The following is a 25969-nucleotide window of genomic DNA, read 5'->3' on the forward strand; positions in this document are numbered from 1 at the left end:
ACTTCATAGCATTAAAGCTATACTGTAAGTGCAAATATTCAAGTTGCCTTTGGAAAATAGTAAAATACCTTCCATGAATTTACTACAATTCAAAGAAACGTTACAGGTCCTGAATCTGGTTAATGTTATTTAATAATCTTGTTATGAAGCAGTTTCAGTACTTTCTAGTGCAGCAATTACAAGTATGAGGAGTGAGGAGCAGCACTAATAAAAACACAGGAAAGATTTAAGAAAGGGATCTGACCCCCCCAAGTGTTTGACCTCTTTTTGCTGAAGGCAGGGTGGCATTACCGTGTCTCCCAGTCTGAGATTTGTGCTGTCCATCTCTACGTAGGAAAATGACTCCAGGGTGGTCTCCTGGTGGATCTGCTCTCTCTTGCCAGGGCTGGAGAGGCGTGACCAGAGCACCACGTATTGCAGGGGGGGCTTGGAGGGAGGGTGGCTGTAGGTGCACTTCAGGTGGACACGACCTTGCACGAGCTCTGGAGTTATCACTGGTTGCAAAGACAGGCTTGTGAGTCTGTCTGGAAGAAGGAAACAAATGAAGGATGTAACACAAAATGTTATTTTAACGTTACAATTGTTCACCTCACGAGAAGGTGTCAGTATAACTAAAGGTGGGAGAAATGTTATGTTTTATATTCCTGTGATTTATGAACCATGCAAGCTAGAAAATGTGTTTCATGTGAAATGCAAAAATTGCTAATTGTGTACTGGCTACCCACTGTTGCTGTAGTATTTGACCTGCTTTTTTTTAATGTGTGTGTGTTAGGTTTTTTTGGTTTTTGTTTTTTTGTTTTTTTGGTTTTTTTTTTGCTGTAAGAGAAATTTTATGGAAATGAAGCACTCAGGTTAATACAAATTAATTAGTCTGGCAAAGGCCATCAGCTTTGCATTTCCCTGAAGCACAGCCTTTTGATCCAAGTTTTGCAATAAGCACAGAAGAGATATGAGAAATCGTTATGTTGCAGAGGTAAACTGACTCTCAGAGAGCATCCAGCCCATATTGCCATGCTGTGAAGATCCTTCCAGGCTGTTTTGGGATGTATCTAGGCCAGGTCTGCTCAGTTTAGTCTCCCTCTGCCCAGAATAATGTCATTGCTCTAAAAATACAGCCTGCTTTCTGCAGGCTTCAACAGGTAATGAAGTCTGAAACCTTTCTTCCTGTTAAACTCACCTAGAAAGTAGAAACAAAAAGATGTATAATAGCGTAGGGGGATGTTCTCTCATCTCTGGGGACAAGGACTCAAACAGAACATGAAGCTGGTTCAGATGCCTTGAAAGGATAAATGAAGTAACTTTTTTGGAGGAGAAAATATTATGGGAGCCCAAGCGAATAAGTTATGAACAGAACGGAGAACCAATGTGTTAACATCTGTCCAGGGCAGATAACAAGAAGAAAGAAAAAGAAAGAAGTTACTTTAAATATGAGCAAAGACCTGCTGTTTATACCCTTTTCTATTTTGTTTCTAAGAAAAGCTGCCTCAAGCTGTGGCTCACACCATGACTTTCTGCAGGAAATTCTCCCAGAAGGACAGAGTTAGGTGATCAGCTCATGGGAGGATGTGAGCAGAATTGCAAGCACAAATGGTGCTTTTCCCAACTGCGTCCTTTCTGACAAGTTGTGAAGCTTTAAATTCATTTTGTTTTGCAGGTCAGGAGCGCTGACCAGTGTCCTGCTCCTGAGCCTCCAGCAGAAGGGGCTGGGGAATTGACCCCTGCACGGAGCCGTGACGATGCCAGCTGGACCCGGCTCTGGGGCTGCGTGAGGCTCCTGTGGTGCAAAGTTTACAGCTGAATTTAAGACACTGAGGTAACCCCCCCCCAAGTAAAAAATTTTGGGTGCTTTCCATCCAATGCATAATACTGCAAGAACATCCTAATTACAAGAAAAGGCTTGGGAGGACTGGCCCTCACTGAAACGTTGAGGAAAAAGGTGAAAGTTTCAACAGCAGGGGTAAGGAAAAGGCAGCAATTCGCTGGTTTGGGATAGATGGGAAGGGATAAATTTTCTTTTATGAAAAACACAGGCAGATTTATCTCACTAAACAGGTATGAATCAACAGAAAGGACAAAATTAACCACCCAAAAGGTACTGGCAAAAAAGTTCTTTGAGCAAGGGTTGTGGAAATCTTATAGTTTATAAAAAAGCCAAGCTTAAACTGAAAAATGACTCTATTCAGTTAAAAAGTAATTTCTGAGAAAGAATCAGTTTCATTTATTTTAATGGATTTTTTTTATTTCAAATAGTGAATTAATCTCATATTCTTTGAGCCTTTCTTCCTTCCTCTTCTTCATGTGGGAATGTTAAAATATTGATAAAGATAAGAAAATAGTTATCTTTCTCTTTAAAATTTATTTAAGCTTGGATCTTGCCTGATTGAAAGCTGATAACTTTAGTTTCTCAATGTGCCATATCTCTGTCCAAAACACTGAAAGGAAAGTATAAAGGTAATTTATTTCATTTTTAGAAAGAAGTGTCTTTTCTGATGAAATCTATATGCACCTGAACATGCTCTAAAGTTCAGAAGGTTTAACTGAATGAGCAATTCCTTTCTCCTTTTCCTTTGTTTCCTAGTTACTGAACAGGGGATGCATCTCTTGTAGTAGGCTGAAAATTATTTCTGATGAGAACAATTATATAAATGTCATGAAAAAGATGTTATCAGTTTGTGGGGTTTCGGGGTTTTTTTTTGTTTGGTTTGGTTTTTTTTGTTGTTTTTGTTTTGGTTTTTTGTTTGGTTTTTTTGTTGTTGTTTTTTGTTTGTTTGTTTTTTTACTTACAGAGTTTCAGAATTATCTGTTATCTTTTTTTTTTTTTTTTTTTGAGGGGAGTGGTACTAGATTATTAAAGATAAGAACAGACCTTAGAGACAGTATCCTGGATACAGTGCTTCACTACAGCTGAGATGCTCCCGCTCTCTAGTTTTGCAACTTCAAGCCAAAGTGGAGCCAAAGACAGCAGGAAAGGTTACATGTGAGCTGTAACCAAGCAAAGAGCACTTCAGTAATACACACCAGATTACATTTTGCACTGGTAATAAGAGCTATTCTTCAGGAACACCTTGGACTGCCACTGATTTATTTCCTACACGGTCTGCGTCTTACCGGGAGTGATGCTTGACTCACAAGGTCACCGAGACATGCACTGCAGCACCAGGACCTTTGAACACCCAGCCTGAGAGGCATAAGTAATCTTACTGATAAACACCTCACCAGCCCTCACCTTCTGCACAGTAGCCCATGCATCCTTGAGTGGGCTGCAGGAGGTACACAAAGAATTCTCCGCAGTTCCTGACGGCGACAGGTATCCGAAACAAGCAGCAGTCCCTGGTGCCCCCAAAGAGGACCTGCCAGGTGGCACAGGCCGTGAGCCTCTTGCTCTCTCCAGGAACTGGCAGGGATTCAGACTTCAGTGACAGCCACACCGGAGCTTGTGTCCCACATTTGTTCATCTGAGGATGCACACAAAAGAAACCATTTGGAGCAAGTGCCGTAAGACTCCATGGAGAATCACTAAAACCCAAGAATTTGAGTGTGGTGAACCTGGAGGGTCAGAGAAAAGGATGTGTAGGTGGGGATGAAAATGTCTTGCTCAGTTTAGAGAGGTGACTTTACACAGATAAAACTCTCAAACACAATAACTGGATTTAAAAGTATTTTCCTCTGGTTTTGGTTGGTTTGTATGAAAAAGATGAAAGCATATAAACAGGTCAGATCTCTTCCCTGGGGAGAACCTTTGGGTCACATCAGCTGGCTGGACACATCCATGCTTCACCTGTGGCAGAGGAAAGCAAAGGCTGACAGAGCATGAGGGACAAGAAGGTGTTAGGCCCATCCTGAAGCAGCAGGTGATGCTCAGAGCATCACACCTCATCACCTGCCTACAAAACAGCTACAGTTTCAGCTGCCATGGTCCTGGCAGCTCCTGCCCTACCCTTCCAGCAGGTACTAGACACATCTTTGGGGCCTAAACCTCTAACTCATTCTCGAGGAGAGACAAATATACAGGATGTACAAAACACATGTGCAGCATGTGCATGACAATAATTTATCTTCTTTGTTTTTACTTTCAGGCTTTTATCTATTACCAAATTCCCTGAATACACTGAACACAGGAAGTCCCAAAGCAGAAGGAGTTGGTCCTAAGTGGTTTAAGACTGATTTCCCTCTCCCAACTTACAGAGAGATGTTCAGGCATCTCAAATCTGAGCTGCCCTCTGTACCTGTGCTTCTGACTGACTAAAGGAACATGATTCTCCAAGGCTGTCTTTAATTTAAGTACCTCAGTGAGGAGATTAGGTATAATCAGAGCCTTATTAAATATACAAAGCCAATTACAATGGTGACTCGTTATTCTGCATCATTACCTAGCATTTGCCAATATGCAAAGCACAGAGGTATTTGAGCTAAAGTTCGAAAATTATTACCAAATACTGACAATAATTTAAGTCTCAGACATCAGTCCTATTCAGCGGAGTGTGACTGCTGCATTCATTTTGCATTTCTTTAACCAGAGAGAGTGAACCATCTCTACCAGTCTGAGCTGGGGAACAACTTCCTCCTAGTGTGAATGTTTGGCTATAAATCACATTGAAAAAAACCCCAAAACAACCCCATCGTTTTTTTTCTGTTGGTCCAGGTTTGCTGCTTCACTTTTAAGATCAAAAGTTGTTTGTGACAGCAGAGGAAGCACTGAAAGTTAAAGGATAAATTTATTGAGTCATGCACCAGTGCCCTCCTGCAGTTTGAATTGTATCTGGGAGTCACATGAACCAGAAAGCAGGGTCAGGGCACTGGGGGTGCACACCCACAAAAGGAAGGGTATTTGAAGAAAATCAAGCTTATGGCATGACGTGGTCTGATTTCCATTTGGATCTAATTATTTTCAGGCTTCGAAAACCAAAGACTCCAGAGAGACACCACTGAAATTGCCCAAAGTTTTTTTCCCCCTGAGATGTGGCAACAGTCGAGCAGAGGGGCTGACCCTGCCCTCCTTTTTGGTGTCCTGGTGCTCTTGCAGAAGGCACCAGAGCTCACACAATGCAGCTGGTCCCTGGGGAGGAGCAGCGTGCTGTCATTGTGCTAACAAAGGAGAAGAGGGGATCGACATGAAAATGCTTTTAGGTGGAATTTTAGGGCAATCCCTTCCCTTTCTTTCTTTAAAAGTCACGTTGTGTGTAACTTTTTAAGAGGTTTGTTCTATTTATTTATTTACAGCTTTAAGGGACACAGGTGTTCTCTGAGCTGGGAAATATACAGATGACAGGAATTTGTTGCATACTGATGAACTTTTGACCTAGAGTGTGAGATCTGGTGAAGTAGCGTGTTTCCAAAGCACATTTATGAGCATACACTTGTACTGAAAGGACCCAGGAGAATGAAAAAAAAACGATATCCAGTGGAGATGTATGGGAGCAGACAGAAGGATGGGAACTAGAGCTCAGTGGTCTCTGCTTCATGCTCTTCTTGATGAGATATTTACACCCGGAATTTCCTCTGACAAAAGGAAACTGCAAACTGCAGTGTGTCTGCGTGTATGAGTAAAGATTGCTGGATTGGAACGTTATTTTTGAAATTACACTAAAATGCAGGTATTAGCTAGTGCACCCTGATGGTGTTTTGAACCACACAAGACAGGAAAGATAAGAGTTGTGGGTAGCAGAACAGCAGGGAGGAGTGAGTGCTGGAGCTCAATAGGTGTGTGCAAGCTCACAGACCCTTGAAGGAAATGGTCTGGAAAGGAGACACAGGAGACCCCACCCATCCCTCCCATGGCACTCCTCTGCTCCCACTGATCCTATGGCTGCACTGGAACTCACTGTCTGAGGAGGAGGAGGAGAAGGGATGCTGGCATCACACTTGCCATGACAGGCGTTCCCAGTGCTCCTAACATCCCTGCAAAAGGCTGTTGCCACCATCTACTGATATTTGGCTGCTGAATAGTGATTTTCATCATTTTGAGGTGACTCGATCTCTGAAACTATCTGTGTGTCAAGACACATTTGCACCTGTGTCTCAGCAAACTGAAAAAATACTCTTAGGATTTTCTGTAACATACCTTTTGCTGCTGAAAATAAGCTATTGTGTCCATCTGATGCTGCCTTTACCAATGTCACTGGAGCCAACATGTCAGTGCTGATCCATTGTGATTGTGTCTGTTGGGTTGCCTCTGGCCAGGCACAGGCAGTGCCTCAGTTTCTCTGGTTGCTGCCTGACCTTGGGCAAATAAATAACTTACTCTCTGTGTACCTCACTTCCTTATCTCTCAACCAGAGGTGGAGGTGGCTGAGATGGTAACAGCACTTCCCTACCTTGAAGCGGTGCTGAGAAGATAATTCATTAGTGAGATACCCACCTATCTGCTGTGCTGTGGGCCATGTAGATAAATAGACAGATGTGAGTTCATTCTGGCTGTGAAAAAAGACAAAAAGCGTTCCAAACATAAAAGTGGGTCTGTATCCCTTGTTAACGCAGAGAGGAAAAAAAATAAAATGCTGAAATAAGAGGAGGGTGATTTTCTCCCTCTGTATTTATCCTCGCCACAAGTCTGTGAGCCATTTCAGTGCTCGAGAAAGTATGGATTAACATCACTGACGTCAGCCCCAGCACTGTGTGCAGGCTTCCTGATAACCCCCCACTGGCTCCTCCTGCACCCTGGATTTGTCCTGGCAAATCCTGCACTGAAATCGCATGAGCCAGACAGTTCCTTGTGTAATGTGCACAAATTACAAGCAATAACCAACCCTTCTGACGGATTTTGCACCCAGGAAAAGTCAGACTGTGAGGCAGAAAGTTATTGTAACAAGCTATAATGCAGTATTACAGGCTCGCCAAGGAGGAATTTTGTTATAGATCAGGTGTTTCTGTTTTCCTGGCAGCTCTGTGGCATACATGAATTTATTTTCTTCTACAAGCTGCATGCTGTCCGCCTGAGTCAGGCAAGTTGCCCCACACAAGCTGAAAGGATTTGCTGCATGAGACCTCTGTGAATTAGAAGACAGTTATAAAAACAAAGTCTAGGAGAAGAGGTTTCAAAGAGCCAAAATTTTTGAGTCCCAGCTGTGGTATAATTAGCATTAAATTTTGTAGCTGTCATAGGGCAAAGTAACCAGAAAATTAAATATAGAGGTAGCGAATGATTGGCATTTAGGATAGAGCATTTATCTGCAATACCTACAGCTACTGATGCTCTAAGGATGTTGTAAAGCTGTGGGAGTCTCACACCATAATTCAGCATTTCCAAAAGGAAGAGGAATTACACAGCTGCCTTCACAGAGGAGCAAACTACACAAGTTTAGGCATCCAGTGACACAGCTTGCACAAAGAACTTCTCTAACACAAAAGGGAGATTTTAGGCTGTTGCCAAGTTTCTTTAGTATCCTTGCATACTTTATCCAATTATTGTTAAGTGGTGTTTTTAATCTTCAAAGCATTTTGTAAACCTTACCTAATTAATCTTCACAACACCTCTATGTGGCAGGTAAGCATTCGCTAAGTATTTTTGATTCATAATTAGTCACCAGCTAATCATTTAAATACTCCAATTTAGCAAACCTAAATAATAAAAAAAATAAATAAAATTTGTTCCCTCTACCAAAACAAGGAGACAAACCATTATTGTTTAATCCAATGATGTCTCCTTCCATTAGGTTGGAGTTGGGAGTGTCAACAAGTTTGATTGATTGAACACTACAGTTCTTCATAATTGCACAAAGAAATCAAGCTTGATTGTTCTTGTCACTTGGGTATTGCTGAAATTATGCTGTTAAAAATAAGTAGCACCATATGTGAGAAATGCATTGTTTTAGTTGGATGGAGATGGAAGGCTTTTTGGTGTGCTGCTGGTTGGCAGTTAAAGCATTGTGATTTTGCATCTGTTATCCACTCAGAACTTTACTTCGCCTTATTTTTTTTTTAATTTCTTTGTAACAAGTTAAAGTAAATAAAATTTTTTATTTCAATCTGAGCCCGAACTCCACAGTTTACGTCAGGAATATCTGTAGTAGCAATTAAACTGGTGCCTGTCTTGTGTTTTCTTTTAAGCACATGCCTCTGAACAATAGAGGCTGTAATTGTAATTTCTACAGAAGGCTTTTTGTATGTCTGAAAAACAAACAAGGAAAACAAAGCCTCTTCATACCTACCATTATGATTTGGAATATTCACATATATGTGTGAGAAAGAGAATTACGGATGAAATAATACCTTGAAAGTGTCACTTTCTTTTAAATTCGTAGAACAATTGCAAAGCAAAGTAGGGTTGGATCCAGAGCAAAATAAAAATTGAAACAAAATGCTAAATTAATAGTATGCAGCTGAGATATTGTGTTTTTATTGTGAGTATAAAATGCTCTACAACAGGTTAAAGAGGAGGGAATTAAACTGAGTATGGGAAAAATAAACCTTCTCCTTCTCCAGAGGCTGAAATATTAAGCATCATAGGCAGGTTAGATTTGGAGAGCTTTAACATGACCTTGTTTTATACACCAAAGATTAGCATTTAAACCTATGTTTCAGCCTAGTACATATATATAAAAGTAAATTTGTATTGTTGAAGATGCAACTGTTGAGAAAACGCCAGCCCTTACAGCATAACATGTCCTTCTGGTTACACTTATACAGTGGTACATGTATTTAGAGCATATAAAGATTTGGAGATGATTTTGGTGATTTAGAGGATCAAATTTCTGAAGAAGGGTGTTGAAGTAATATTGGTACACCATCATAGGCAGGTATTACTGGGCATTTCCCAAACAGAGCGTTGTAGCCATTACTAACCTGTAGGAAAATTTGTTACAGAATTGTGTATGCCAAAAATTACAGTCACAGGACTGGCTCATGGGGGAGAAAATACTTCACAGTGTTATACAAACCCTATCTGAATCCAGAAGCCCCTGAACCAAGGGTTGCTGGGGATTGTTAATGTGCAAAGGTGAAATTATTCTCCCATTCCTGCAGTTCCCTCTAGAAAAACACATTCAGCTGCTGGTGAGGACAAGCACCCGGGACTAGTGGACCTCCATGGTAAGGCAAGAGGTGACTGAAGGCTTCTGCCATGCCTGTCAACAGGACTGCAGGAAATGGAGTGAACCAAAGGACTGCCTCAAGACTGGGAGGAAACCAAGAGTAGAGCGATGGCTGCTCTGAGAGGTTGAACTTGAGCTGACAGGACCTGGTGCTGTGCCTGAATGTTTTTGCCACCCCAGCAGTGGGTGTGCAGTGATTTTTGCTAACGTTGACTTAACATTTTCATTAATCTCTCCACTCAAGAAATATGGTACCAGGAATCCTCTGTTTCGTGTTTGATAGTGGCAGTTGTTCCAGTAGTGATCCTGTTTTTAATCCCTTTCTTTTTAGCTTATTATTTTCTGTGTCCAATTGACTACTCAAAGCTGAAAATATGAGCTTTGTTTGAGAAGGAATGAAGCCGACTCGTGTGTGTGGTATCAGGAGTATCATTGCTGGCTCCAGAATCAATTACTCTTTGCATAATCAAGTTCTTAACTGATATTTTTCTGTAAAATTGCAGAGTATGACTCATGCTTTTTTACCCCCTTGTAAATGAGGGGAAGGAGTGCATTTGCAGCCCTGTTTCTGGCTTTTTTATGAGTGTGGTGTGGCATTTGCTTCACAGGCAGCAGCGTGCACTGCTCCGCTGTAATCCACAGATTGATCTTTTATCTGACTGTGGAGCAGATTTTCAATAACACTGGTGTGTTATGTTCTGTCACACTTCCTTTTAGTGTTTGTGTACACATGGGGCTTGCCCATATGCACATGTATACAGATGTATGCATACAAACTGTATAATTTTAATTCAGAAGCTGGAATTTCTGTAATTGATGTGTGTTTTTCCCATATTGGCTGTTAAATACTCCTCTGTATTTTTAATAGATTCTCTGTTGAGCTTCAATTTTTCTATCACTATTGTTCTTCCTCTGAAGGTCATTTTACTACTAGGTATAGCCATATCTGTGCATTGTTTCTTGCTACTTAGAACACTGCCTTAATCTTAGTAAAAGCTTCCCTATGCTTTCTTCCTTTAATGTTTTTGCCTTTCACAGAGAACTGGGCAGTTCTTGAAGAACAAACTGTTGTTTGTGGTCTGTAGGCAGCAACCTCAATACCTGGGGAACCAAAATTTACAAGTTTGTGTTGCTTTTCTACTAGGATATGGTTTTAGATGGGGAAGTGGCTGTGGCCAAGAGAGCATGCCCAGGACCTGGTAATTGCTGTGCCACTGTTGGGAGAACATGAGGAAAGATGAGGAAGAAATAGAGGGAGGAAGGTCAGGATCATTTGTTACCCTCCCCACCCCCCCCGAGAAATTCAGCAAGCAAAGCCTAAGTTGGAAAGCTGTTTCAATCAAAACCATTTTGCCACTGGAGGAATAAGTTTACGTAGAGCAGTTGGATTCAAGGGGTAGAGAGTTCAGGAATACAATTAACATTTTCACTTTCTTTGACACAGAAGCTTTTGGGTTTTTCTTCTGTTTTTTTCCCCTTTGTTTTCCACTTTTTTATTAAATTAGTACATGAGAAGCAGCTCCTTAATAGCTGTTACTCGTTTTTCATTGTGGAGTTTGCTGTGGCTCTCAGCTGTGACAAGGCTGTAGTCTGGGGCTCTCACATCTTTATATGACCTGGTTCTCCTCTCTGTTGAATATAATGCTTCCTATGGCTATGAAACTACATGCTGACAGGGCCATATTTTTATTGTGGAGGGTTTTTTATGGCAAGATTCAGAACACAGGCATTGAGAGCCTGTCTGGAGGAGTCAGCTACCCCTGCCCAGGACTCACAGCCTGTTCTGGGTGCTCACATCCCTCGTGTACCCCCAGCAGGTGCCACTTGTCCTCCTGCAACTCTCTGCCACACTGGGCAGGACATCTAAATTTCCATTAGGATTTAAATCCCTTCTAAGCTCAATTGGGTGACAAGAGCCTTTACCTACTAACACTTCGAATTAAGAAGTTAATCTTGTCCCCTGATAAGCAGCTAATTGTATCGGGCCAGTATCAACAGGGTATCACCAGGCATATATTTTACAAGATAGTGGAGTAATGTGCTTTTTAATTCTCCACCCACATTGTCAGGCTTTATGTGGTCTCTTTTCTCTTCTATCTGTTCAGGGCTTTGTCTTTGACTTGTTTAATTAAAATCAGCTCACTCCAGCCAGACTGGAATGTCCAATAATAACAGCTTATTAAGGAGTGAAAGCTGTGCAGTTATTAATTTAAATTATTTTGTTCCAGAGGTTTTGCTCAAATTAAATGGAAAACCAAATTAAACAATGATTTAATTAAGTGGAAGAGATAGAATGTAGAGGCAGATTTAGAAGGTGAAGATCTAAAAGAAGCATATTCTTCCAGTTGTGACATCTAACAGATGTAATCCTTCATCAGCATGGCGAAGCAGAGATTTACTGTCATTCAGAGGATAATGAAGAAACCAATGGCAAGCATTATGTTACAAGATAAGAAACTAAACTAATGAATATAGCTCCACAAACTTGAATAAAAAACTCCAGAGAAGAGGTTAAAAGAAACAAAGCATGTATTGTTGAAAAGAAATCTGATACAGTCAAGCATTGCCACAAGCTCAAAATTTCTGAAATAAAATGACAAATTAAATAATATTATAGAACACATATAAACTTATAGAGCAATTTGTAAAAATATACTTCATAACGCGTTGGTATATGCAAGGATGACCTGCCATGAAATTAATATTTCAATAGTAATCCTGCCAATTTATTCATGTTAATTAGATTTATGGTCTGTGTATGGAGCGAGTTAGAAATCCCACAGAAATAACAGCTCTCTCTTAACATTTCATTAAATGTTAGATTATTAAGATATACTTCTCTTGTGATGAGCTCACAGGTCCATTTTGAATGGATATAAATCATATTTTGATAATTTTGAGAGGTTTCTCCAGCTTGGGTAGCATTACCTGATACCAAATCTCCTGGCCCTCTAGTTTGAATATTTAATTTCTAAAGTAATTTACAGTAATTAGTTTATTATTTTGAGAATAATGTTGTTTAACTATGTGTTGAAATTATTCCAACGTCCTGCAGCTGAGCTATCTGAGGTGGCAATGACTTTAGTTGGGGCAATGACTTTAGTTGGGGGCTCAAGTTGATCTGGAAACAACGATTGCAAGTTAAATGTTATTGTCATACAGATTAAACACACCAATAATTATCTTATTGGTTTGTCCCTTTTAGAGAGTAGTCTTATGTGGTGGAGGGTCTTTGGCTCTGGAAAGCCATTAGCATGCTTATGAGACTAAAGAATACAAGAAATGGTAATAGCAGAAAGAGGCTCAAATTTAGTTTTTCCTTCTGTATCACTACAGCTCTCTTTAAATAATCACCTTTTCTGATTTTTCCCTTCTGATTTTGTAAGAAGAACATATTCCTAACTCACAATAAATTATGTGGGGAAAGAGCCAGGTCACAGAATCCATTCTTAAAGCAATAGAATTGCTTGGGAAAAATACAGCTTCCAGTGACATATGTGGATTAATAAATCTCTCCCTTTAGATTTGGTAAACACCTAGTTTTATATTTGAATATTTCCTAGTGCACAGAGGTCCTAGTCTCTGGCTTGGATGTGACAGTGCTACTATTGTTGTTGATTGTATTGTTGTGGTTGTTGCTGTTGCTGTTATCATTGTCATTATTATCATTATTATCATTATTACCATTATTATCATTATTAGAGTGGTTGTCCCACTACCACTCACTCATTGCAGTCTGCTGGTTATGAAAGTACGGAGATGGACAGAGAAGGAAACTACACCAAAGGGTTTATTCGAGTTCCCCAGGGTTAGTGCTCAAGTTTTACTGACTTCGATGCACCTGGTTGGCATCTCTGCGGGCCTGCCGTGGATCAGGAAGCGGTACCATGCCGGTGGCAGGGAGTGGTCACACACCAGGTCCTCAGTTGCTGTTCTCTGCAGCTCCAGGGAGTCAAACCTGGTGCTCCGGTAGGGATTGCGGAGGATCCGGTGTCCTTCTGGTGAGCACTCGGGAGCTGGACAGGGCAATGATTAGACAAGTTAAATCAACTGGGTACTGTTAATAGGTGCTTAAAGAGGGCTGTGTCCTTTTATGTTTAGATGCAGTTCAGGATTGGGCTAATTTTCGAGGCAAACACCAGGAAAAGATCAAATTTGGAATTAAATATGTAGAATTGTAAGGTTGGTAACATAAAGATATTGGTTGTCTAAATTTTCATCTTATCCTTATCAACCTTATCCTTTTAACACGATTTCAGCCTACTTTTAGTGATTAACAGAGTCACTCCTCCTCAGAAATTAAGTAATATTTTGAGGTTCCAAAGCCCTGTGACCTTTGAAAATATATGCAGGTTTAATTTTAATTTAATTTTTAATTTAGTTTACTATATGCATGAGCATTTTAAACATGATATAAATTGATGGTCAAGCATAAAGGTGCACTTCAGATACTTTTAAATATGCTTTTAGAAGAATCAGAACAAGAAATGCTAAAAGGGGGGAAATAAATGATGTTAAAACAACGGTACAGAGTTTTTAGAAATCAGCTCAAGTTAGGCCTGCAAATATTCAAGCTACAGGTAAGACTCACTTGAAGCATAAAGCCAAATACATCAGAGCTTCTGTGTGTGCACCTCAAAGTGTGAATCAAACCTGCTGCCCTTTGGTATGTGTTTGTTTACTCACCCTGTTTATTTTCATACAACTCTTGATTTTTCTACAGAATATTTGGTTCTTTACTTATCACCTAATAAAAAGAAGCCTTGCAATGATTCCTTTAGAAGTTCAAAGAGCTGATCGTGTAGAAAAAAGGGTCTTTTCTTGGTTATCTGAGACATTTCTTGACGAGACCAAGCCCGTTTTCACTGTGTCAGCAGTGACAGAGGGTCACAGGAGCAGACTGAGGTGGAGCTGCTCTGCATCAGCAACAGAAGGCTCAGCTAATTTCTTGCTGCAGTAATCTTTAATTGCTAATGGTGATGTAAGAGGCAGAGGCCACGTTGCAGGAATTGCACAACCTGGCAGTGAGCAAAACCCCCTTTTCGTTGTGAAAAGGGCTTATTTATGTGACAGCGTTGACAGAGAATAAGACCCCTCCCCATAACATAATTTTTCAAATGTCACTTTTCAGATTGTGACTCTGCTTTAATATTACGCCAGTGGCACTCTGAAACACATTTATCATTTTTATTTTATTGACAAGATACTCAGAAGGTCAAAGTCAATCCATTTATGGAACTATTTTTAAAGATTATTTTGATTGTGCCAAAGGCAAGGCAACGGTATACAAGACAAATGGGGACAAAATGTAGCATAACGGAGCCTTTATTGCAATTTTCAGGGAACTAAACTGTCAAAGCCATTGCAATTCCGATGCAAAATTCAGCTGAATTAATACAATTGCCTTTTTAAATAAAAAAGAAGTGCCCTAAGCTTTTCTTTTCTACAGGTAAGAGCCATTTTAGAGAGGGAACACTGGGAAATATTGCTCCTCTAATTAAATCTGGGATCTGATTCCCTTTCTCAGAAGTCCTTTCTGGGGACCACATGGAGACTCTCCTTTGCTAATTCCAACCCAAGGGAAGAAGTGACATTTCAGCAGAGCAACTATTTTACACAAATGAAAAGTTTACCCATATTTAAAAACCCTTAAAAAAATGCAGACCCTTGCTGACCCCTTCAATATCACTCAGTGCTTTGGGAGTGTTAATGGGAACAGAATCTTGGCTCATGATGCCTTTTGCTTGCCTGAATTAGCTTCTTTCTGAACAAAAGACAAAGGAGTCTGAAAGCAAACAGCTCTTTGTACAGTATTGCCACAGGAATCCTGCAAAAACATTGTAATATAATTAATTGCGTTCACTTTCTCAATAATAATAATAATATCAAATAGTGCCTTTAAATGTAATTAATAGCCTTCTGCTCAATACGTATTAGTTATAATTCAAATTCACAGCACATGTTATGGTCTTACCAGTGATTAACTACTCTGTCTAAACAATGCAAATATATTAGACTCTGACACACAGATAATTATTTTTCATCCTTTGCACTGTTTTGTTTGCAGTTGTTCAGAAAACGCTGTTTCTCGTGTTAACTGAACGCTGCACATAGGACTGGCAAGGGGCAGGGAGGGACTTGGAGGAGCACACAGGACAGGCATGCAAGGTCCCTAAGGAGAGGGGTGGTCACCCATTAAATTTAACAGAAGCTGGTACTAGAGCCATGTGCTCACTCCCTAAGGAACATACATATGAAGCCCTGGCTCAAGCAGCCACCACCTCTAAAGGCCCATTTTACCCTCTATTAGCTGTCAGAGTGTGTTTATATACCTGTGATTGGGTTTAGTTATGCTTGGAGGCTGTCATCCAGGAGGCAGCAAGGCAAATTGATCCACTGTCAGCTCCCTTGGAGTCAGCCTGACGGATTTTGCTCCCTCCCTGATGCAGATCAGACCGGAGCACATGGAGCTGATGGCGTTGCAAAAGCTCACCCAGGTTTTGCAGAAAGCCATGAGCAAAACGGCCCCTCAATTACCGAGTTTTCCTTGTTAAGCACCGCTTATTACGGCCCTATGACAGAATGATTGTAAACTTTAACATGCAAATTGCAGGCCATGGTACAAGTTAATTACCACTGGCTTTCCCGCAGAAATAAATGAATCGCTGCAATCAGACTACATTATAAAAATGTTATTTAAAAACAACAAGAGGACACAGCTGAGCCCTTTTCGTTGCTCACCTGAGAGATGCCCACCTGTACCTAATGGTGGCTGCAGCTTCACTAATCAGAGGAAGCCTTCCTGTTCATTTTTAATTTACAGCAAAGTCAGGTACAGATGTCAACCTTGTGTACAGTGATGAAGTGCTCAGTATCCCAATCATCCCCCCTGTTTTGGGGAAGAATAAAAGTCCACATTCATGTCTCGTATGGAGTCACTACTACTCTGTGGTATGCAGACAAGGTTGCCTTTAAAAGGAAATATTTATTTCTTTATGTAAGAGAAACTTAGAAGTTTAATTTAATCCAGCTCTGCCCCTATAATTGTATTAAAAAGACTTATGAAACAAATGATGGCTTTTCAGGGAACTGGTCATGATGACCATTCATGTTTCCTTCAGGAAGGAATTAAACTGTGCAGTGAGATTTTGTGGCTCTCAGTCCAGAGCTGTTGGAATTAAATGCTGGGTGGTAGCTGGTGCTTTAGTCTCCTGCTAAGAGCTGCTTCTTCAACCACCACCACCCTCGATAAAGGCAAGGAACTGTTGCTCAGACAAAAGGATGTTTTGCTTTACTAGACTTAAAAGCTTATTTCTTTTTAAAATATAACAATTTTGCAGTGGCAACTTGTGGCAGAGAGACACTGCATAGCTCTTTTCTGACACAAAAAGCAAACAAATAATAATACCTGTTGTAGCTGCTAAGTGAAAATGGCATCTGAGTAACTCTGGTGACATGATAAAGCAAGTCCTGTGGGGAAAAGCCTGTCTTCACTGAAGCCCTAAGGAATCTTGCTGTTAATGCCTGGAGGTTGAGATTCACACAAAGTTAATGTGTGGGAAAGGAGGGGGTGCCTATGGGCTTGCTGAGAAGGGGAGAGCCTCCTGCAGGAGGCAGAAGCATCCAGAAATACCCAAAGGAAAATGAGCAGGAAGTGAACGTCTGAACTCTTGTTTCCCACTGAAACACTGCTCTGGGCATGGGGCTTTGCTCTCAGCTAAAGGAGACATTGATGTGACCACAGCTGGAGGAGGACATATGTGTTCTGGTTCTGGAGCAGCAGCCTGGAAACCCACTCTTGGTGTGGTGATCAATATTATATGAGATGGCACTGAGGCTCCATCAGCGACCAGCCAAACAAGAATGCAGAAAGGTGTTTTTAGGGCATTGCTCTGGGATGCCCCCAGCACAGACCCACACATTTAACATCTTAAACATCTGCTGGCTGCAGCTTATTTCAAGCAGGTTGGTAACTGGATAGTCTGAAAGCAGCTGAGCCACCTGTACAATTCTTGGGCAGAGGTGTTCGTGGGAAAGATGCTGCTGTGGGAGCACCAGGCATTTGCTGAAAGTCTGTCCACCCTGGCTGATGCTCATGGCCATGGGAGGAAGCATCAGAAATATTAGGGAGAAAGCCAGGAAAATTGGAGTGGTAGGCTGAAAAATTGAAAGGAAATAATTTGCTAGACCTTTGCTTTTGTTTCTACAGGCAGGTGATAGAGCTTTACCTGTCACTTTTGCTCCCAGTAAATATCAGTGGCTTATGTGGAAGAAGGTTTAAGAAGCTGTGAGATTTTGTTTGTTTGCTTTGAATAGCAGCTGCAAATCAAATAATATCAATAGGTGATGGCAGCTGAAAGAAATATAGTCCACAAACCTGAGGTGCATGTTTGCTTTGGGCAAAGTGGTGCCAGCCACACAATATATCTAAAGGGCATTCTAAAGCCTTGTGAAATAACTGGCAGATCAAAAAATAATTTTTGTGTGGAGAGCGAATGAAAACACAGTGACAGATCCAGGTAAAACTAACCAGCAGCAACATTTGGAGATGGGATGTAATTATTCTGTGATGAGGAAAGCTGGGTTACCAAACCCAGATTTCTTTCTTGCCATCACCTCCCATATCATGGGAACCCACCTGGAGGTTTCCCCTAAAACTGCAGTGAGGACTGGGAAGTGGGGCTGCCTAACATCTTTCACATGGCTTTGCTCTAAGGCAGAGCAGGGAGGTGCTGGGGAGATTGTAAGTATGACATTTGACAATATACATGTAGGTATATGTCAGTATGTATATCTGTATATTAACATATATATACGTTTCAAATGATGTATAAGAGTACTCGTATTTTTGACATTTGTATGACATACAGTGAATTTTTTAAGTCCCTCCCTCCCTGGCAGATTTTCAGATTTCCGCTTTTTGTTTCTTACAATCCATAGTGGAACAAAATGTTTCCCAGAGCGTTTGACTGTCTCTTCACGGGAAAATTATGGAAGATTTTCATCTGGAAAAATCAGTCCAAAATGCTGAGGCTGTTAAACCATAACTCCAATTAATTGCAGACAAAGGATGTGTTTGCTTTACTTTCTTTCTGCTTTAGAGACAGAGGGAAACCTTTTAATCTCCAGCCACTGCCATGCCCAGGGGCTGCATTTCACTGATGCAGCAGAGCTCAGGTGAAAGCTCCTGAAGCTTTCAGTGTGTCAGTGCCATCACTTCTCCATAATATGATTCACCATCCATTGAAGTAGAGTTTGGGTAGAAAAGGAAAGCAGATGTTGAGAAAGAGAAATTCTTTCCAAGGTCTTAATGGATATGTTCAAAACAACAGTAGAAGCCAATGATCTGACAGCATTTAAAAATTCCTTTTGGTGGATGCAAGTTCCAGCTGAACAATTATTTATTAATAGACAAGACACTTGTAGCTAAGGAATACCTGACAGTTTATTAAAGACAAAAGTTGCTGCCTTATTTCACCAATACTTACTAAGACTTTAATGCAATTATTCTGCCTGCTGATGACAAAAAATTTATTCCTAGCAATATTTAGAAGCAGAATTTTTTTGTGAATATGACAGTGATCACTAAATTAAGATGCTTGAACCATGCATGCTCCTCTGGTAGATAAAACATAATAATTTTATAAAAAACGCCTTGATAGTTAATAAATAAAACTATTTTCAGAGAATTCAGAAGCAGAAGAACCTCCTACTGAACTGAAATGATAAGAAAACCCATTGTATAAATGCCACATACTCATAATAGCCAGGTCTTGAACAAGTCATAAAACATTCATAAGGTAAAATTGATAGAGATAAATGAACCATTGTGCAAAATGAATGTAATTATAGAAAAATTGACCCAGGAAGAGGCTTTAGCACCTGCTGAAAAGAATAAGACATGTTTGAGACATGTTATTTGTACTGAATAACAGACAGAATTGAGAAGAAGGAAAACCAATCCAAGTAGGAGCATGGTTTTCCAGGATTCTGCTGCTTAAGACTTCCCCTTAGAAGTTTTTAAAAATAAACCCCTTCTTGTAACCCAAGGATCTCAACACGCAATTAAAGACTCTCTAACGTGTATGTCTTACAGAGTAAGCACACTTCTTTCAAGGCAGGCTTTAGACTGTTCCACTCTAGGATTGCAGCATGTTTGGAAACAAAACACAGCCTGTATACATCCTTCTGCAGTGCCTGAGTGTGGTCCAAGCACCAATGACAGTGGCAATGATATGGGAAGAGATCCCTTTCCCTATTCCATCAGACCCAAGGATGCTCTATGCTACATCTTTGATATTTTATATTTATGGTATATGGAACTGAAACTCTTACTAGAGTTCTCTCCCATCAGGCAGAATTAGTTAGTTTGTTGCTTAATTCTTAGGGAATTCTGTTCTTCTGCACAAAGATAACAGCACTTTCCCTGATGGAAAGCACAGCTGAAAAAAACCCTCCTACAATCTGAAGGTGTTGTCTTTATGATGCATCTGAATTTCATTTGTCTAGGAACAAGGTCACTTATCATCCTGGTCTTCTAAGAAGTAAAGAAATGTACTATTGACAAATCAAAGGCCAACATTCAGTGCCAGAGCAAACATATATTTATTCATGCTTGTATCTCTTATCTTGGCTTGCATTTCTATTTTTAACTTGTGGTTTAGAAATGAGGAATTGATTATGTGAAACTTTTCATCTAGTCTTTGTATCCCCTGAATACTTTGCAGAATAATAAGCTGCATATAGCTCATACAAGAGGATGCAGAGACAGGCAGACAAGCATTTTGCATGGGGCCAGAAGAGGTGTCAAGAGGGGCTGAAAAAATAGGTGACAATAAGGGGTCCCTGGGAGAAGTGTGAGCAAAGTCTAAGGAACTTCTAGGCAGCTTACTGTGGAGTTTGGAACACTGTCACAGGAGATTGGATGGAAAGCACTTTCTTCAGTTCTCCATAAATAGAAAGGATGAAGGCACTGAGTGTTTATTTTCAGGGACAAGGCCTGTGTGGCCAACTGATGTGAATGAGCCAAGAAGTTTCCAGCAGGACTGTTGTCCTTTAAAATGTTTCAGTCTCCAGGATTCACTATCTGGCACCTTTCATAAATGTGAAAATTGTTCACAAATACCGTGGTGGACGCAACAGGGACAGCACACATGATATGGATAAAAAGCAATCGGCAGCTGTACAGGACAGGTGAATTTGGTAGATATCCTGCTTTGTGAAATACAGACTCATCTATTGAATGTACCACTTAGAAAAAGCAACAAAGCCAAATTGTGTCAATAGCTCTATTATATTTTACCAAGTCTCCTCCTTGCTCATTCTGGCTCAGCCTCACAGCCAAGCAGGCTGAGAATCTGAATATAGAAATCACTTATTATTTCTGTGTCAGAACAGAATTAAAAACCTCATAAATTTCCTCAAGTTATCTCTGAGTTAATGATGATTCCTTTAAGGACTTCTGAGCAATCAATAAAAAGAAAATTATAATTATTGTTATTGATTGATCTGTTTTGCTCTCATCCCTCAGAATGAAAAAGTGAAACCAAATGAAAAGGATCTTTCTTACCTCTCTAATCTCAGTTGTGCATACAGTCACAAATGTACCTTTACTAAATAGCAGCAGCAAAAAAACCCTTACATATTTTGATTTTAGAACTCACTGGACTCTATTCAGATGGAAATTTGATTTCCATGCCTTACCCCTCTGAGAGCTGGAGCTGTTTCTATACCTCAACCATGACACGGGCTAATTACAATTTGCGAGCCACACATTTTTCCAGACTGCTCCCATGGCTAATGCTGAATTTTGGCTACATTTTCCTCCACTTCTTCGATGTAATTCTGTGTATGGATGACATTATGCTGGGGAAAGTGTCACCACTAACTCGCTGTCAGTGCATCCAGGATGCAGCAGAGACTGGAGAACAGCTAAGGAGACTAACTGTGAGCAGCTTAGCGCTGCCAAATGCCAGATCTGTTTGCGTGTGTCCTGGGTGTGATTTAGTTCCTAATGTATTCAGGGTGACGAGGCAATTTTTCCTGCTATTGTTTTGCTATTATTCATGCCTATTATTCATTCCATTCACTGGCACAACAGTGGTTTCGGCAGCCGCACACTCTTCACGTGTTTATAATGGGCTTTTCTGTCAGGGGTTTGACATTTAGGATGAATGGTTGGGTTTGCTCTTGCCTTTGGAGTAATGCTTTATTCATTACTGCTCTGCAGTAATGCACATGGACATGCTCCACTTCCCAGCTACTCCACAAAACTGCAAGGTTCTTGCCACCTTCCTACTAAAATTTAGGTCTTCTTTGACCCTGTCCTTCATCCTCTTGTAGCCTGTGCACCCTTTGAAACTTGGACAGAGTTGATACAAAACAGGCCGAGGCTCATAACAACTCCTGCTGTGGATGCAAAAACCTCTTCCCATGCATTATAGCACTTTGGATGGATTTAAAAAATATTGAAATAAAAGGTCATGAGCTAGAAATAGCCGGCAGACTGCCTGGCCAGTGTGATAAGATAAAGCTGTGTACTCCCAACCGTGGAAGTGCGACATTAAGCCTAATAGATTTCTAAAATCCAAATTTATCAGCAATCCTCACTGTTTGTTTCTTCAAAATTCAAAAGACATGGTTTCTGTACATATAGTCATAATATCTTCAAATTTAAAATGCATCATTATCTTTCCCCTATAGAAACAGGATGGTTCCAGTTCCAGCCAGCAGTTTCCCTCAGCTACGATAATATTCCAGGGGAATATGATTGTGTGTCTAGCACCTGATAGAGATCTGTTGAAGCCTATTTATGCCATGTAAGAACAAGACTTTCAGTTCCTGTATACGAAACCTTCAGATAAATGCATTTGCTATTTTTATTTAGTGGGATTTAGCTCCCAACTCACTGTTCTAACAGGCAGTTATTTTCCTTTTAGTTTAGGGTTGTCTCTGCTTTGGTTGCTCCAAAGATCTCTGGTTATTTACCAGTAGTAGTGGAAGCATCCATAAAAATAGCAAAGATTCAGGAACCTCTAAGGCCATCAGTTATAAGCTGCTTTTTGATGTAAAACAAAATTCAGCTCAGCTGGTATCAGCTAAGTCTTCATCCTATTTACAGCTGCTATCCGCACAACCTTTTAGGATGTAATTACTGTTATAAGAAAAAACATCTCCATAATTATATATGTGTAAAGCAAAATGCCTTTCTGTGACCATCCAGCTAAAGCTGCAGGTACAGATATGCATGTTCACAGGGAACACAGGAGATTAGGAAGGCACAGGAATAAACAGGAGACAATTGTTGCCCCATATGGTGCATATTATAGGCAGATGTGTTTTGATCAGGATCAGCCGTGCAGAAGGTAAACCAACTGATTTTTTTCTCATTTACACTGAATTAACTTTAATCACAGTGTAGGTTTGTATGTTTTAAAGCTTCTGATTGCTTAAAAAATGTGCTGGGGAGATGTGTGTCCTCAGAAGTTCTTCTGAGCCAGAAATAAGCTCTGTCCCTCAGTGGCTAGTCAGGCTGTGGGAGGGCTTCCCATACAGGGATGGCTTGGGATGGGATGGGATGGGGATTTCCTCCACCACGGTCGACGTGGTGCCAATGCTTTTTACAGGAGGTGCAGCACTGACACTTTCTAGTTTTTTAGAAAAAAAAGTAAAAGAAAATCAGATTTGCAGATGGAGTATTTTTCAATGGGAAGCACTCTCCTTAGACACTGGTAGCGCAGTACAGTTTCCTCTCACCAGATGAGATGAATCCTAGAAATTTTTTATTTCTATAGAGCCATTTCCGTGCTGAGCTTTCAGTTCTACTTTTCCAACTCCTTCTTGCCTGATAACAGTGAGAGTATACTTTTAGATTATAAAATAAAGTTGTACCATTTAATGAAAAACATGGTTTAAAAAATAACATTACTGAAGGAGGAAGCAACCAGATCTTAATGCTTTTGTTAGGGAATAATTCAACAGAAAATGTTATCTGTGTATCCCCATTCATAGGTAAAACAAGGTGATTATAGGCAGACATGCACTATTTCAGGCTTTCTTCCATCTTTCTGTTATCAAAACCAGACTGAATTTTGCATTCTTAGTTGGTAATTGGCTAACAACGGTAATTTTCATCTTAGGAAAATAGACTAGAAACCAGTATTCAAAAAAACCCTACAATATGACAACTGATCAATTCTTCATTAGACTTGATATGTTCAGTTTATAACAGTCATTTCATTTGTAATTTGAGCTAAGAAAAAACAATTGGCAAAAATCTAGTCAAGCAATTTCAGATTGGAAAGCCATAACAGAAATTAGTGCACAAAGAAACAGCAGGCAATCAATTTATCATTTACTACTTTATTATTTAGCAATTTGCAGTCATTGCTGAGTTGCTTTTGAAACTTGTAAAATTTGATTAGGAGAAACCTGGTGAATGTCAGGCTTTGGTCACTTCTGTGTTGTGTTTTATGAGTTGTTTTATGACAAAAGGACATAACCTCAAGCTGTGCCAGGGGAGGTTCAGGTTGGACATAGGAAAAATTTATTCACTGAAAGGGTTGTTAAGCATTGGAATGGACTGCCCAGGGAGGTGGTGGAGTCACCATAGCTGGAGGTGTCCAGCAATTGACTGGACGTGGTACTCAGTGCCACGGTCTAGTTGACAAGATGGTGATTGGTCAAAGTTTGGACTTGATGATTTTGGAGAACTTTTCCAATCTTAATGATTCTGTGATTCTGTGATTCTATTCTAGGAGTTGTTTAGAGAACAGAGGATTTGTATAGGTAGATCTGTCTGGCATCTGCCAAGCACACTAATAGCTAAAATTTAGCATGGAAGCCTGGCAGCTCTATTTCTGGTTTTGGGTTTTTTTTTTGTTTGTTTTTTTTTTTCCCCCACTGTTAACCCAGTTCAGAGAAGGTTTAGTTACCACTAAAACTTCAAATGCCACTTTAAAAGACACCCTGTGGACCTACATCTCCAAATAGAGCATGAGTCACTGTGATCCCATGTGCAAGAGTGACTATTACCTCTTTTAGAGTACCTACTGTGTGGGTGGAACAGTATAGAAATGTAATGATGTTTTTAACCCCGTGGTTTGGATAACATGTCTATCAGCCCATTAATGAAAAGATGTTTGCCTGTGATAGACTGAGAAGTGGTGGTGCCACAAGCTGCTGTGCCACACCTGTTCACATTTATTCATAAGTGACCTCAAGAGCACTTTGTCTTTTTTATCCCCCATAATGTTCGTCTTTCTGCATTTGGAAATGAGGATCACATTAACCTTTTTTAGTCTTGATGTTGAATTGAGTTGCATAAATTTTGTTTGCAAGCAGTGGATATGCTCAGAGAGGCACTGGATGTCTTTGGAGCACAGTCCACAGAATAGACCCAGCAAAAGAATAACAAAAAGCGAAAAAACAAGTGAGAGGAGGGGGTGCCTAGAGGGCATCATCTGCTGGGGTTGAGCCTCCTGGGCAGGTTTGGAGCTGGCTGATTCTCCCTGACTTGAAACCACGACTGCCATGTGCTGGGGCAATGGCCTGAGCACTTGGCTATTCCATGGCAGATCCCCTCCCACTGAAACCACACTCTTTTTGTACTTTTGTTAACTATTCACCATAAATAAGAACATGCCAACTTTACCAGCTTCCAATGATGTTTTCCTTCCTTTAATTTTTCTTTACACTGATGCATATTCAATTCTGCTTTATACAATGCATGATTTCATCAAGAAAACCTACAGATCTGATGCCAAAATGTTCTGCTGTCTCATGATATACCGGAGGAGTAGAAATCAGGGAATGAGATAGTAAAACCAGTTTCTTTGCCCAAGCTCTGTTTATTAGCTGCAATGAGATGGAAAATATTTCTTTTTATTTTTTTTCCTCAGATCTAAAATTTCTGTTGGAAGCACTTAGCTGTGGGAGAGGGTTCCACAGATGAGATTTCTGAAGTGGGTGAGAGAGACTCAAAGTCTCAGAAGGACAAGGTTTACCTGCTGTCCCTGCTCCAATCTCACTGAGGGAATTCAGGCATCTCCCTGCTCAGCCTCCTGGTTTTGGTGCTGCTGCCCTCCTGCCTGTCTGGTCCTCATGTTGTGCAGCAAAGGAAATTGCTCCTCATGGGCTATAAAACCTGAACTGCTTTGGATAAGGCATTTTTTTGTTTTGGAGATGGGCCAGGTACTTTATTCTGCACTACAATATGGGTAAATGTCCTTACTGGATTCTCACTCTCACCCCATGTTATTTAAACAAACTTACCCTTTTGGCAATTCTACAATGATCTCTCAATTCTCTCAATGATCCTTTGGGGTCCCTTCCAAATCAAGATATTTTAGGACTCTTTTTTTTTTAGCCAATATGTACTTTCAAACATGGTGTGAAAGAAAAGCCAGGGTCCAAATTTACTGTGAAGATTTTTGCTAGCTATTCTTTAGCCTCTCATTCCTCCTCTGTCATGCTACTGTAAAATTGTAGGCTAAAGTCAAGTTCCTCTCATCCTTTCTATTATTTGCTAAAGGAGTACACTCAAAACTAGGTTATTCCTTATAGAACATGTAGATTCAGCAGCATAGCTCAATATTAATAACAACTGAATGGCTAAATCCCTGCAAAGTGGGGTAAAAGTTTGCTCCTGGGGATCCAGCAAACACACTTAAACCACTGAATTATCTTAATTCTAAAATAGCCTTCCAGCAGCACCACAGGGCCAGGATACACTTTGGGTTATTTTGCTGTATCTGGAATTTTGAGGTTATTCCAGAGACATGCAGGCACAATGAAAAGCAGAGTTGGACAAACATGTGAAGACTTGAGGTATAAAAGGATTAACAGATGCTAATGTTCTACATTTTTCTGCTGCAATAATATAAGTACAGACAGCACCCAGAGCAAAGAAGAAAGGAAAAGATTGCATGTAGGAGGGACAA

General features: G+C 40.3%; 1 protein-coding gene and 1 long non-coding RNA gene across 2 annotated transcripts in view; one reads left to right on the top strand and one right to left on the bottom strand.

Moving 5' to 3' along the window:
- Positions 1-25969, bottom strand: part of LOC108504780 (von Willebrand factor D and EGF domain-containing protein-like) — a 177629-nt gene that overhangs the window by 127254 nt on the left and 24406 nt on the right. Inside the window, exons 2-4 of the mRNA XM_017830198.1 lie at positions 12861-13045; positions 3227-3455; positions 292-524 (exon numbers count right to left, since the gene is read on the bottom strand). Coding sequence (XP_017685687.1) covers positions 292-524; positions 3227-3455; positions 12861-13045 — 647 coding nt within the window. The remainder of the gene's footprint in view (positions 1-291; positions 525-3226; positions 3456-12860; positions 13046-25969) is intronic.
- LOC108504783 lies at positions 1677-4261 on the top strand. Its single transcript, XR_001877246.1, has 2 exons — positions 1677-1813; positions 4077-4261. It is a non-coding gene; the product is annotated as an uncharacterized LOC108504783 (long non-coding RNA).

This window comes from Lepidothrix coronata, unplaced genomic scaffold (genome assembly GCF_001604755.1).
Source record: "Lepidothrix coronata isolate B3197 unplaced genomic scaffold, Lepidothrix_coronata-1.0 Scaffold175, whole genome shotgun sequence".
Classification (NCBI taxonomy): domain Eukaryota; kingdom Metazoa; phylum Chordata; class Aves; order Passeriformes; family Pipridae; genus Lepidothrix; species Lepidothrix coronata.